General features: G+C 40.8%; 3 protein-coding genes across 3 annotated transcripts in view; 2 read left to right on the forward strand and 1 right to left on the reverse strand.

The window, feature by feature from the left end:
* The first annotated feature begins 375 nt into the window (after window positions 1-375).
* Window positions 376-6,327, forward strand: tmem263 (transmembrane protein 263). Its single transcript, XM_088996058.1, has 3 exons — window positions 376-514; window positions 2,600-2,668; window positions 3,699-6,327. Exons 2-3 carry the CDS (start codon window positions 2,602-2,604, stop codon window positions 3,995-3,997), a joined length of 366 nt encoding a protein of 121 aa, XP_088852184.1. The 5' UTR covers window positions 376-514; window positions 2,600-2,601; the 3' UTR covers window positions 3,998-6,327.
* Window positions 5,673-10,423, reverse strand: LOC148897686 (zona pellucida sperm-binding protein 4-like). The gene is made up of 8 exons (XM_088996056.1): window positions 9,258-10,423; window positions 8,956-9,140; window positions 8,786-8,883; window positions 8,543-8,703; window positions 8,032-8,224; window positions 7,755-7,902; window positions 7,577-7,655; window positions 5,673-7,506 (listed from the first exon to the last, which is right to left on the reverse strand). The coding sequence occupies exons 1-8, from the start codon at window positions 10,369-10,371 to the stop codon at window positions 7,415-7,417; spliced, it is 2,070 nt and encodes a 689-aa protein (XP_088852182.1). The 5' UTR covers window positions 10,372-10,423; the 3' UTR covers window positions 5,673-7,414.
* A 2,868-nt stretch (window positions 10,424-13,291) lies between these two features.
* Window positions 13,292-13,807, forward strand: part of LOC148897687 (ras-specific guanine nucleotide-releasing factor 1) — an 82,804-nt gene continuing 82,288 nt past the window's right edge. The window contains exon 1 of the mRNA XM_088996060.1: window positions 13,292-13,734. The gene's annotated coding sequence lies outside the window, so the exon portion shown is untranslated. The remainder of the gene's footprint in view (window positions 13,735-13,807) is intronic.

Below are 13,807 nucleotides of genomic sequence, written 5' to 3' on the forward strand. Positions count from 1 at the left end.
CGTACAGATGACGGCTGAAGAAACCTTTTCATCGACGGACGACTCCTGTACGACAGAGCTTACACAGACGTGTGTGTGTGTGTGTGTGTGTGTGTGTGTGTGTGTGTGTGTGTGTGTGTGTGTGTGTGTGTGTGTGTGTGTGTGTGTGTGTGTGTGTGTGTGTGTGTGTGTATATATATATATATATATATAGTTATTTTAAACAATGAACAATTTATTTGCAGTTTGTGTATTAAATACCATCTTTTCAAAAAGAACATAAATTTTAAAAATAACGTCCAAGTTATTTTATAGAGCTTTCGCTCGAATCAAAATCTAACGAAAAATAAGCGAGAGAGACACAATCACACTAAATGCAAGTGGGCGGAGCGTTATCTCATCCTCTGAGAAAAAAACAAAACCGACTGAGTCAGGCCGATCTCTCAGTCGCTAACAACAATAAATGACATTATTTATCATTTTAACATTATTTTAGGAGTCAATTCTTGGTGTCGAAGGGTGCAAAAAATACAAGGTAAGTTCCCTGATTGTGTCAACTTACTGGAGTTTGTTCCAAGATGTCAGCCATAATAGCCGCTGCTACTAAAACCGTACGAATGTATGTAAAACGCTATAAAAACCTACAATGCCCTTATTATTAGTGTTGCATTACCCGAACATAAATATTAATAAAAACATGAAATGTGTTTTCCTCGATTTTTGGGGTGTGCTGTTGTTCACCGGGAGAGAAGTGACGTGTCTGGGTCCGTAACCTAGAATATTCGAAAGAAGGCAATAAACGCCGTAAAATTCATTCAGCTACATAAGATTCAACGAATCAAATTAAATTATTTGTAAACACGAGTGCAAACATTGCAAGTATTCGTTTTTCACTTGACATTGGCGTAGTTAACCAAACTTAAGCTCTTTGTGGGTTATAGCCGCTTTGCTAGCGTGCGATGTTGTCAAATAATCGTTTTCAAATCCTAGCTCGATACTGCCACGTCGCGTCCGTAACTATGTAATCAAGTTACGGCGTGTTATGCTTTTCGATGTTATTATTTCAAATAGCTTGTCACAGGTCCACACCTCGTTGCAGTTTATAGGTGTGCAAGTTGTCTTTGTATTTGCTGTGAACAGGTCTGCCTTGTTCGTGGAACAGTAGCACAGCCCAGATAAAAACTTCGTTTTTTTTGCCTTGGCACTTTTTTAGACATTTCATTTTTCAAATCCTAAATGTCAATTTGAATGATTTTTTTTCTACCTCGGTTTGGCGTTTCTGGACAATTTTCTAATTCTAGTACGCCAAGTATATGTTTCACAGTACTGTAGAATCCTTATTAAATCCAATTGCGTTCTAATTTGCACCAGTAAATAAATGGCATACTTGACGTTTTTGGAGTCCTTTTTCACCAACAAATCCATAATAAAGCCAATAAAACATGATGAAAAATCATTGGCACCGCCCTACCCACTCTCGAGGACTTGCACACTGCAAGAATCCAAACTAGGGTGCGGAAAATCCTACTGGACCCTTCGCACCCTGCCCACCACCTTTTCCAGCTACTCCCCTCAGGCAGGTGCTACCGATCCATGATCACCAAATCCAGCAGACATTTAAACAGCTTCTTCCCCCAAGCCATTAAAGGACAACCGACGTCACTTTTTTGTTTCCTAACTGACATCAGAAAAACGTTTTATAGCACCTAAAATACCCAAAACACGCAGTATGATATTTTTATAGTGTCCAAAATCTGCAAAAAATTGAGCTGCGAATTGGGCATTTTCATTTACAGAAATTCCCGCCCCCAGTTCGTGATGTCACGCCAAGACAAGACAAGACAAGGCTTCAAATTCATGGATTGGATTGGATTGGATTGGATATGCCTTTATTAGTCTCACAGTGGAGAAATTTACATTTCACAGCAGCAAAGTGATGCTTGAGCTGCTGGAAAGGCAGCCACTCTCGTTACACATCCAGTTATGAATATGTTTGCAATCGATTAAAGAAATTATTCCGTGTCATTTTGAGGCATCAGGGGTGGGAAATGTCGCACCTTAGGGAGGCAGAAAATGGCGACAAAGCCGTGTAGGGAATTAGTCAGCCCGTTTCCACAGTCTGATAAATTCCTTCCATGGAGCTTGGTCGCCCTCTTCTGGCGGCTTTTTGGTGCAACACGAGGTTTTTAGACCAAACAAGTACAGCAAAATACATTGACCTAATGGAAGGACTGCTACAATGTGTCTGTTCCTTCAGTGACGTCACGTACGGACTCATCACCAACTCAAAAACAAGACTTCCTGAATATTCAGCGCGACTCTTAAAATGTAAAATATAGCTATATGCGGTGGAATCTTTGTAAAATACGCTTAGTAGAAGTCATTTGAAGCCATTTTACAAATTACGGACACATCTTTATTACTTGGCAATAAATATGATTCTGATTCTGATGAAAGCTACTCGTAAATTTCATGGGAGTATTATTTACACTTTCTGTCCATAGTTCATAAAACCACTACAGTGCTCTATTCTTGCAACAATTTACTCCTTCATAATACTGGCGCAGTGTCATCTAATTTTATTGATATTTTTGTAATTATCTCTATTATATTCCCACAGAGATGAGTCAGGCAGAGCAGGTGCTTGAGGGCACACCTGCTAACCTTAACGATGGGCCAATAGATTCAGGTCAGTCAATGAAGATGATATATTTGTATGTCCAGAGCAGGGTACTCACTCAGACATTTATATTAATTCTGTAAAATTGTTCAAACATATTCGCATGAAATAGGCATGAAATTATTTGCCAGTCGAAATATGTGTACACCTTAACTCATTCACTGCCATTCCCGAATTTATTTGGGAATTGAAAAGCATGACATGGAGTGCCATTCCCGAATTTGTTCAGGTTTTGTTTTTTTCTTGTGGGTGCGAATCAAGCTGCGATCAGACCTCTAGCAATATTTTTTGCCTCCCACGACGGGGACAGCAGTTACCTTTTGTACATCCACCCCCATTTTCATTGCAAATTACTCCAGACCCATACAACTTAGGAATTTACTTTTTTTTTCTGATGAAAGAAGAGAGTCTAAGGTTTTTTTTTACACTGAATTTAATGCTTATGTAGTTCTAAAACTCAATATTATGCGGGTCCTGCAATTTGAGTGACAATGACAAAAACCATGGCACTGGACTAGACACATTTTTGCACATTATCTGGCAGTGAATGAGTTAATACATATCAGCTTTACAGATGCTTTGGCACCACACTTCTGTTTAATTCTGATGTATACATCAGGTGCACATGATTAAAACGTGCTAAACTAACATACATATATCATTTGAATATTTTCATGGACAAGAAAAAAAAAATGCATCATTTTCTGGGTAGTTTCAATTGACATGACTGCGCGTATAAGCCAAAATCGGCTTTTCCCCCCAAAAATAAATGTACAATCAGCATCGCAGCGCAGAGGTGCAGAGTTCTATTCCGTGGGGTTCCTGCGGGTACTCCGGTTTCTTCCGACATTCCAAAAATATCCTCATTAAACACTCTATAATGTCACTTGGTGTGGTTGCGAGTGTGAGTAATTGTTTGTCTACGTGTATCCCGCGATTGGCTGGCAACCAGTTCAGCGAGTAAATGTTAGTCTGAGGTTCTTTTTGCCTTTGACCGTCCACCACCGCATCTCATTCACATGTCACATTTATCCACCAGACACCCTCAAAGAGCACCCTCCAACCCAGACGGGCATGCTGGGCAGGTTGGCGGGGGGCTTGTATGGCGTCACCAAAGGTGCTGTTGGAGCTACCGTGGGCGGCGTGACCTGGGTGGGAGGAAAAAGCCTGGATTTCACCAAGACGGCCGTCAGCTCCGTGGCTGCCATGCCAGCGGCCGGAGTGGGCCTCGTCAAAGGAGGAGTATGCGCCGTCGCCGGCGGCGTCACGGCGGTCGGCTCGGCCGTGGTCAGCAGAGTGCCGATCGGCGGAGGTAAAAAAAAGGACAAATCCGACTGATGGCGATAGTTCACCGCCGGGGTGTTGGTTAACGTTGCGAGTTGGCCTCAGATATCGCCAGATCGAGGTAGTAGTAATATGGGACTCATGTCTGTGTAAGCTCTCAGTCGTACAGGAGTGGTCCATCGATGAAAAGGTTTCTTCAGCCGTCATCTGTACTACTTTCAAGGTGTTGGACGTTCCTCATCCGAAAAGCTTCGTCAGCGAACTAAAGTCATGCTGGTAGCTCTGGCAAAACCCTTCACTAAATCGCCATGGTGGTTTAAGGTTTAATTTAGGCCGTGCTTACCACAGACTTCTTATGTTAGGCTTAGGCTAATGAGGTGATACCAGGCTAATGGGGCAATCAGAGCCGGGGTAGAACATTCGAGGAAATCAGATAGACCAAGGGGGTAATCAGATTGGCTTCAGGGAGTGGTCCACTGCTCCCCCAACCTTAATAATAATAATAATAATAATAATAATAATAATAATAATAATAATAATAATAATAATAATACATTTTATTTCTAAGCGCCTTTCAAAACTCTCAAGGACACTTTACAGTCACAGGATATTTTTTTCTGCGGGTGAGCAGCGGAAGCCACATGCGCCAGCGTTCACACAACCCGGAAGTTCTTTCATTATTAGAATGAATAAACAAACTTATAAATACATAAATATATATAAAAAACAAATACATACATAAATACATATATAAATGCAGAAATAAAGACATAAATATATACAAACAAACAAATAAATACATAAATATATATTAACAAATAAATACATCAATAAACACTTAAATAAATACGTACATAAATTCATACATAATGCATAAATAAATACATATCTAACCTTAGAGCTGGGAACCATCAGAGCAGAGGTCTGCAGAGGTCACCGCCACCTCTGTCTATTGTAGGGCCAGAGTTACCAGCACAATTTTAGTGCGCTGACAAAGCTTTTCGGATGACGAGCAAAACATCCAACACCTTCAAAGAAGTACAGATGACGGCTGAAAAAACGTTTTCATCAATATGGGACTCAAGCAATCAATGTGAATGTAGTGTTCTTTGCTTTTTTGTATTCACTTTCTGTTCAGTATAATAGCGTGTTTATAAACTCCAAGAGACACAACCGTACTTTGTTGTTTCTTTTCACCTGGTAGTCAAGTGGTCCAGGGATCGTTTTCAACTACAGGCTGCACAAAGACAAAGCCAAAATGCACTTGAAAATCACCAGCGAGACAATCAGCAATGAATTTAAATCAATAATTGAGGATCAGGTGTGTTTTTTTTCTCCATGTTTTTATTTCAAACAATCATGCAAGCTTGAAATATTCGGTTGAAATTTGAGGATGACTCAAACGCTCTAAATGCTTTATTTATATTCATCCAGCATTTTCTCAACCCATAAACTTCAATGTCCCCCAGTCCAATCTTTTAATTTTTGAGTATGTTTTCCATCATTTGCTTTTTTCGGACAAGGACATCAACAGGACAATTCACAACGCGTTTGTGTTGGACCCAAATGTCTACCACAAGAGAGGCACGTGAAGTGGTGTTGCGCAGTAAGTTATATAAAATGCATTTAAATATTCAAGCGTTGGACATTGAAGTCTAGAAACTGAAACCAACACTGGACTCAAATGTACCTGTTCCTCCATATTGTTTTCATATTCGTCACGGGACACTTTTTGGGGGAACCATTTATTGTTCAAATGTTAACTGTCGACAACGTTGGCATAAATTCTCATTTGAAATGGAAAAGTAAATAATAGAACAATACATTGTGAAGCATTGGATGTGTGTGGGTGTGTGTACAGATAAAACATTTGCAAGTTTTTATTTTTTCTTTAACTCATTCACTGCCAGAAGGTGTGCAAAAATGTGTCCACTCCCGTGCCAGGGTTTTTGTCATTGTCACTCAGACAAGACAGAAAAAAAAGTTAATTCCTTAATGATATGAGTCGGGAGTTATATGAGTTTGAAATGAGGATGGATCTCCAAAATACAATGCAATACGTACATATTGGTTTATATGGTGCTTTAACAACAGCTGAAGCTGGAAACAAATCACTAAAATGGAAAAAGAAGGAAATGTTTCCCCCTTGTGGAAGGGAAAAAACTTTGCCAGAGGTCTGACCACCGCTCTATCGGCAACCAAACAAGAAAAAAACAAAACCCGTAAAATTTCGAGAATGGCGCTCTACGTCATATTTTCAATTTCCGAATAAATTCGTGAATGGCAGTGAATGAGTTAATACAGATCGTCTGGATAACAGTGACAATTGGGGTAAGAAAAGGCAGCATTTTATTTTTCATAGCACAATAAAAAGAAATGCTCGATGTTCTTGTGTTTCGTTTGAATTCAATTTGTTGCTGAGAGCAATGTGGTTTTGGGATTTCAAAATGGTATACAGTCAATTAATATGAATTACAATTGTTCATTTTGATTTTCATACTATTTACAATACAGTGATACCTCGGTTTACGAACCCCTTGGCTTACGAACTTTTCGGTTTACGAACGTTACATTTATGAACATTTTACCTTGGCATACGAACCTTACCTTGGCATACAAACCTTTTTCGTACACAGCGCTGCCTCAATGAGTGATGTGTCATTCGCGAATGAGGTCGTTCTTCTAACAACAAAATGGCAGCCGACTGTTTTGGTCCTCTATTCCCCGCCCCCAATCTTTGGTTAAAGCCACGTGATTAGTCAAGAACGCAGCAGTGAGGGGGAGGTGGTTTAAACATGAAAGAGAAAGACAGACGACAGTGAGAGAGTTTCAACTTTGATAGTTCAAAGGCAGAGTATGGACTGCAAGCTTAAAATATCCCATGTATGAGGTGCCACAAACAACCCGCACAACCCATCTGTACACTTGATGCAAAAAGCTATCAACCCAGCTAAACAGAATACAATTGATGAGTGTTTAATGCTGATGAAACCGGCCACTCCAATCCATCAAGCCACCAACGACCATCACAAAGGTAAATAAACCGACTTTATTATAAAGTACAGTTTATTTCTTTAATTGTAATACCATAGCACATTTATTATACATTAACTAAGCTATAGTTTGTGTAGTTTTAAGGCTTAGAAAATTAGAAGGTAGAAAAATATGTTTTATGGGGACCTGGGAACGGATTATTCTCATTTTAATGGTTTCCTATGGGAAAGTAATTTTTGGGATACACACTTTTCACCTTACACACTGTCTGGGAACCAATTAAGTTCGTAAGCGAAGGTATCACTGTACATAAAGTATTGTCAGACACAAAATATACCGGTAATTTATTTAAATGTTTTGCTGACAGTCCATTTTATTCTCATCGCATTGTTGATTTGACCCATATGCCTCATAGCAGACTTTTGAGATATCATACGTAAAGTCACCAATGAATTGTTTGAATGAAATGTCCAAACTTTACTCTGTCCGGCTAATTATCTGTAAAGGTCCAGATGAAGCCACAATCCTTCTTTCAGCCACCTTCTTCTTCTCATCTTTTGCGTCTCTCCCTGTACAAACACAATAAGAACGGTTAGCTTTACATCTACAGTTTTTTGTTTGTTTTACGATGTTCCTTACTTCTCCGATTGAAGCAATTCGGCTCACAAGAGAAACCAGCTGCAGCGTTGCAGATAGATGTACTGCAGTGAATATACACCTGGATAAAAAGATATATGTGCTGTTCAAATGGCAATTGATCATTCACAGTGTTACAAATATCGGACCACAAAGTTCGGATGCTAAAAACACGGGTTACCTGTTCTCTTTGCGGTTCTAGTGAGTGTGGGTCCACAAAGGTAAACATTTGGAAACTGAAGCGCCTGTAATGACTTGGGAAGTTCAGACCATGGTTAGGACCAACTGGAACCAAAGACGACTTGTAGCGATCGTCCCTGTTAGGACACCTGGGGAAAGAATAGTTCTATTTAAAGTGGTTAGCAACACCAAGAACCCGCTAACTCTTTCAGCCAGATGACATGACATTCAGTTAACACGTCAACATATCAAAATTGTAAAAATGGCTTTGTTTTTACCCCTCAATGAGAATATCCCACTGAGGCAGACTGTGAGGATTTGCACTCGTGGTAGTCCAACAGCGGTTGAGACTCAGGACAAGGTTGGCATCAATCTTATCCATGAGTTGAACCTCCACGTACACGGGATCCCTCAAGAGTCTGGTCACAGGATAGTCCGTGGTCACATAGAAAGAGTTGTAGGCTGCTTCTTCTGTGAGAGTAGATACACCATAGTTATATTCTGTCTCCAAACCATTCATCTATCCATTTTCCAGACCTCTTTATCCTCATTAGGGTGCTGGAGCCTATCCAAGCCGTCTTTGGGCACTAGGCGGGGACACCCTGAATTGGTTGCCAGCCAATCGCAGGGCACACAGAGACAAATGATCCGCACTCACACTCACAGCAAGGGATAATTTGGACTGTTCAGTCAGAGAACAAGGAAGCCGGACTAGGTCTTGAACTCACGACCCCTGCACTGCTAACTACAGACAATCCGCTGAGGGTTATCAGGAGTGCATCAACATACCTTCGTTACAACCCTTGGTGGGGCATTGTCCATTACCCAACCTCATCCTCACACTGATGGGACCTAGAGCAGACACTGCCGAGGGATGCTCGTGCATTTGGAAAATTTCTGCAACGATACTCTGAACCGAAGAGCCCGTGTACCGACATTGAAAGAATAAACTGAAAAGAGGGCAATCGGGTTGATCGTTATGGAGTCTTTGACTTGACAATATTCTATTTTTACATATTATGTATCGCTTACTCATAGCTGCTGTCTCTGGTTATGGCACCCAGAGGTCCCATTGCCACTTCATACGAGGAGGTCATCCTATTCTCATAGATTATTGTATCGGGCTCCTCCTGAAACAGACATTTCTCGATAATTTAAGACTCGAGTAGTCATTTTTAGGTCTTAAAAAAATGGGATCGAACCGAAACAACAGTGCCACAGGTGTTCACAGGAAACTGATAGATGGCAAAAGCCGAATTGGAGTCAACAGCCATGCAGCCAGGACCCTCTCCCAGGAGTGAAAAGGTTTCCAGGTCGATGGAGGGTATGGTTGCTTCTCTAGCCACCACTACGATAAACTGAGCGTCTTTGGTGCACTGGACCGTCACTAAAAGAGCACAAAAGACAAATGTCATGTATCACAAAATCCTCTTGTCCTGACTCGACAGAAGGAAGAAAGTTAGCTTGAAACCTCAAGGAGATTGTTGGGTCCTCAACAACTTACCCATCTTTGCAAAGTAGCACGCGCCTCCGTTATAGCAGCACTTGAGAGCTTCACAAGCCTCTGGAGAGATATCTTCTCTTCCACAGGGGACTCGAACATTTGTATACACATCACAGCTATTGAAAGGAGTGATGGGCTGTCCGGTGTTAGGGTTTATCATGTGTTTGGTGAAATGATCAGAAGCTAAAGCATCAGAAAAATGATTGAGGTGAGCATTGTTTTGATGAACACCCCAATCAGGAACTTTAACATGATCTTGCCTTCCGAGACCTTGAAGCGGATTCAATCTGAGAGGGTTTTCAATAGGATTCTGTCCTCTAGGATTATTAACAGGAGTCGTTCCTCCAGGATTTTGAGAATACTGCATTCCGGGATTTTGAAGATTCTGCTCTCCAGGGTTTGGAAGATTCTGCACTCTGGGATTCTGAGGGTATGGACCTCCGGGACTATTAACAGGATTTTGTTCTCTGGGATTTGGAGGATATGGCATTCCGGGATTCATAACAGGATTATGTCCTTCAGGATTTTGAGGATAATGCCCTCCGGGATTTTTAGCAGGAGTCGCTCCTCCGGGATTTGAAGGGTACTGCATTTTGGGATTTTGAAAATTCTGCTCTCTAGGATTCGGAAGATTCTGCACTCCGGGATTCTGAGGGTATGGACCTCCGGGACTATTAACAGGATTTTGTTCTCTGGGATTTGGAGGATATGGCATTCCGGGATTCCTAACAGGATTATCTCCTTCAGGATTTTGAGGATAATGCCCTCCGGGATTTTTAGCAGGAGTCGCTCCTCCGGGATTTGAAGGGTACTGCATTTTGGGATTTTGAAGATTCTGCTCTCTAGGATTTGGAAGATTCTGCACTCCGGGATTCTGAGGGTATGGACCTCCGGGACTATTAACAGGATTTTGTTCTCTGGGATTTGGAGGATATGGCATTCCGGGATTCCTAACAGGATTATCTCCTTCAGGATTTTGAGGATAATGCCCTCCGGGATTTGAAGGGTACTGCATTCTGGGGTTTTCAGGATACTGCATTCCAGGATTTTGAGGATAGTCCCATCTGGGATCTTTAACAGGATTCTGTCCTCTGTGATTTCGAGCATAGTGCATTCCGGGACTTGCAGTTGGAAGATTCTGCCGGTGATGAACATGCCATAAAGGAGCATTAACAGGATTCAGATCCGTCGGATTTTTGACGTCTTTCGGCCCTCCAGTATCTTTAACGGGATTCTGCCCAAGTTGACTACGTAACCACAGATGAGAAGGTTCCATAGATTCGGTTGGAAACGGGCCGTCGGAAGAAAACAATGGATTCCGGCCAGCTGGATTCTGAAGTAGAATGCTTCTCTGAGGAGGTGGGTTTTTTGAAGAATCCCAATGCTGAGGTGTTAGCTCTGTCCTTCTGAAGCACACCAACAGCACAAATACTCCTAAGAAGATAACACGCCGGTGGTTTGCCATGGTGTCACACCGGTTAGACCTGGACTGTTCCCATGTGCAGCCTCATATGTGAGCGGATGAATTTATATGTGACGACAACTGGTCGTTTAACAACCACACCTCCTCAAAATGAGGCTGTTTTTGTCAATGGCCACCCAAAGGCATCACAGATTTATGTAACCCTTTTCATTTGGTTGCACCCCCCCCAACCCCTGTTATTTATTTGTTTATTTGTTTTAACTTGGTGCTTTTAGAAGGTTTTTGGAAGCTACTCAAGGCCTGGTCCACTTTGCTGAGTGGCATTGTGACATTATGTGATAGGTAATATTTATGTCACAAAAACCTTGGCAAAAGACTTTGCAAACCACAGTGGTTGCCAGCAGTCTAGCGTAACAGGTATCGATCTTCAGCTTGAACCAGTATCAAGGCAAGCTATTATCACACCACCACCACTTCGCCGTGTGTGGGGATGAGTATGATACAAGTGAGTATACATAAGAGGAAAAATCCAAAATAAAAACAATTTAGAACCAGTTCCATTATTGTCTGTCCACAGTGTGACTGAAAGGACAACCGACGCCTCCGGACAAGTTGTGTCCATAATTTGTAAAATCAATTCAAATGACTTCTACTGAGCGTATTTTGCAAAGATTCCACACGGCATATAGCTATATTTTACGTTTTAAGTGCTGAATATTGAGGAAGTCTTATTTTCGAGTTGTTTGGTCTGAAAACTTCATGTTGATCCATGTTGATGGCGAAATTAGAAGGAAGACACATAAATAACGTGATGGTGAATCGTTGTGTGTTGCACCAACACTTCTATTTGATACTAGTTGACACAAATACCCAGCAGACAAATCAGCCCATTTCCAACATAGCTTTGGAGCCATCTTGTGCATTTTCTAGGACGCTACATTGGAGTCCTGACGGCTCGAATTGATCCGGAAGGGCTTCTTTAATCGATTGCAAACATTTATGCTTTCCTCTTCAGACCTAGTTGAATCATATTAATAAATGGATGAATAACAAGAAAGCATCTTCTCCGAATCTGAAGCCATTGTTTTGATTCTACAGCAAGGCGAAGACGTCCTGGCGTGATGTCACGAACAAGGGGGCGGGGCCTTCTGAAACTCACCATTTTCGGGGTCATTTTGAAGTAGTTTTGGGACACTTTAAGTCATTTTTATTGGTGTTTTGCAATTTGAGTAAAAATGTCAGCCTGCATATTTTGGGTATTTTAGATGCTATAAAACGTTTTTCTGATGTCAGTTAGAAAACAACAAAATGGTGTCGGTTGTCCTTTAAAATCCATAATTTTGTAACCCCAAAAGCCGTCTGCAGACTGAGCTAATGTTGACTGTGAGCGATTTTCTACAATTTCAAACTTTTAATTCTTAAGCTTATCAGACCTAAATAAATAGTGAATATGTTAATAATTAAACTAAGATTTTTTTTTGTTTTTTTAAATGACAAGTCTGGACAAGTGTTCAAACTTCGACAATCATTATGAATGTAAAAAAAAAAAACAAATCATAACAATGAATGTTGAAAATACAAATATTTATTTTTAAAAATGAACTGCTATAAAACTTATCAGGCCGATAGCTAGTCAAAGGCCTTGCCAGGGCACTAATGTCCTTCTCACAGGGTGACCATGAACACTGACCAGCTGGTCACCGTGACTTGTTGGCTTCAAGATGACTATCTAACACCAGTGGACAGAAAAAAGGAGCCATCTGATAGGGTGAGTGCGGGAAACAAATGTGCAATCTGCATTTTGTATGTCAGCCGTTTTTTTCTCACAAGATTTAATCAAGACGTCATGCGAGATATTTCCCCTAATTTTTGGGAATTGATAAACAAACTGTCGCACAACTTTGTGAAATTATACACATATCTTCTCAATACATATGCTAATCGCCAAATAAAAGTTGACACATGCAGTAAAATAATATTCCACTTGCTAGAATTTTCCACATACATACCTCAGTTTACGAACGCTTTCGCTCACGAACATTTCCCCTCACAAACATTAAATTTGCGAGCATCCGTGACATGCAGTCAGGGGAGGCAGGTGAGGCCATGCCTCACCTGTCATCACGGAAATATCAAATGAAAAAATAAATTACACAGTTATATTTATTTAGTGATTTGTACTTTAAAGTTATTTTCCATTTAACTTCACCATTTTTGGATTTGTTTTTTTTTTCAAAATCGCTGAATTTTCACATTCACCGTTCAAATACTAAGTAGTAGTAGCTAAGTGTGCTGGCTTGCTCTGCAGTGAGACCGCATTGCTGTCCCGCTACATATCGCTATTAAAGTGTTCAAACACTTTTGGTATATGAACTAAATTTCTAGTTTAGCTGGTGTATATAATGTACAGTCACTGTACATTATAAACACTGTACTACAGTGTTTATTTTAATTTTTATCAAAACTGTGTGCATAGGTGAGGCACACAGTTCTCCTTCCTTATGACAGGGGGCGCTGGTGATTTGAGATTCTTCTTGCGACTCCTCGGCTGCAGAATAATAGAATTAGTGACAGCAAGCGACAGTAAACAGTTAGCAAGTTAAGTGCAACCATCCAATCATTTTTCGTGTTGCTTGGCTTATTTTCAGAATGGAGGATTACATATCTAAATTGAAAGAAGTTTCTCAACTGGGCTTTCAATCGAAGCAGGAGATAATAAAGGAAGACCAACACCGGAGCTAAAAGGTTTGCTTCAGACAACGGTACAGAAGACGGACTGGTACACACACAAACGCTGGCTGTGTGGATGTCCAGCAATAAACCGCCTTATCTGCTTCTCAGCTTTTTTGCCCCAGAAGGATTTAATTTAAACTATTCCTGGGGCGACGAAGTTGCTCGTGCTCACTGTTCCAGCTATGACAGCATCAATGGAGCAGTCATTCTCAGCACTGAAAAGACTGAAAACATACAGTCGGAACTGGACTGATCAAGGACGACTTTCTTGGCAGTGATCTCCATTGAAACAGAGAGACTTGGACTTCATTTCAAGTAAAGGTAACACGATAATTACGTTTTTTTATTCTTTCTATGCTACAGTTTGTATATACCGTATAAAGAATGCTGACAT

Source organism: Hippocampus bargibanti, linkage group LG05 (assembly GCF_051943395.1).
Source record: "Hippocampus bargibanti isolate YZ-2025 linkage group LG05, ASM5194339v1, whole genome shotgun sequence".
NCBI lineage: Eukaryota > Metazoa > Chordata > Actinopteri > Syngnathiformes > Syngnathidae > Hippocampus > Hippocampus bargibanti.

What these genes read in the sequence shown, in the direction of transcription:
- tmem263 (XM_088996058.1), top strand. Translation starts at nt 2,602, where the DNA reads ATGAGTCAGGCAGAGCAGGTGCTTGAGGGCACACCTGCTAACCTTAAC. An exon ending in CGATGGGCCAATAGATTCAG is followed by an intron (nt 2,669 to 3,698) that starts GTCAGTCAATGA and finishes TTTATCCACCAG; the next exon opens with ACACCCTCAAAGAGCACCCT.
- LOC148897686 (XM_088996056.1), bottom strand. Translation starts at nt 10,371, where the DNA reads ATGCACTATGCTCGAAATCACAGAGGACAGAATCCTGTTAAAGATCCC. An exon ending in TGGGATATTCTCATTGAGGG is followed by an intron (nt 7,903 to 8,031) that starts GTAAAAACAAAG and finishes TTCTTTCCCCAG; the next exon opens with GTGTCCTAACAGGGACGATC. An exon ending in TAGAACCGCAAAGAGAACAG is followed by an intron (nt 7,656 to 7,754) that starts GTAACCCGTGTT and finishes CTTTTTATCCAG; the next exon opens with GTGTATATTCACTGCAGTAC.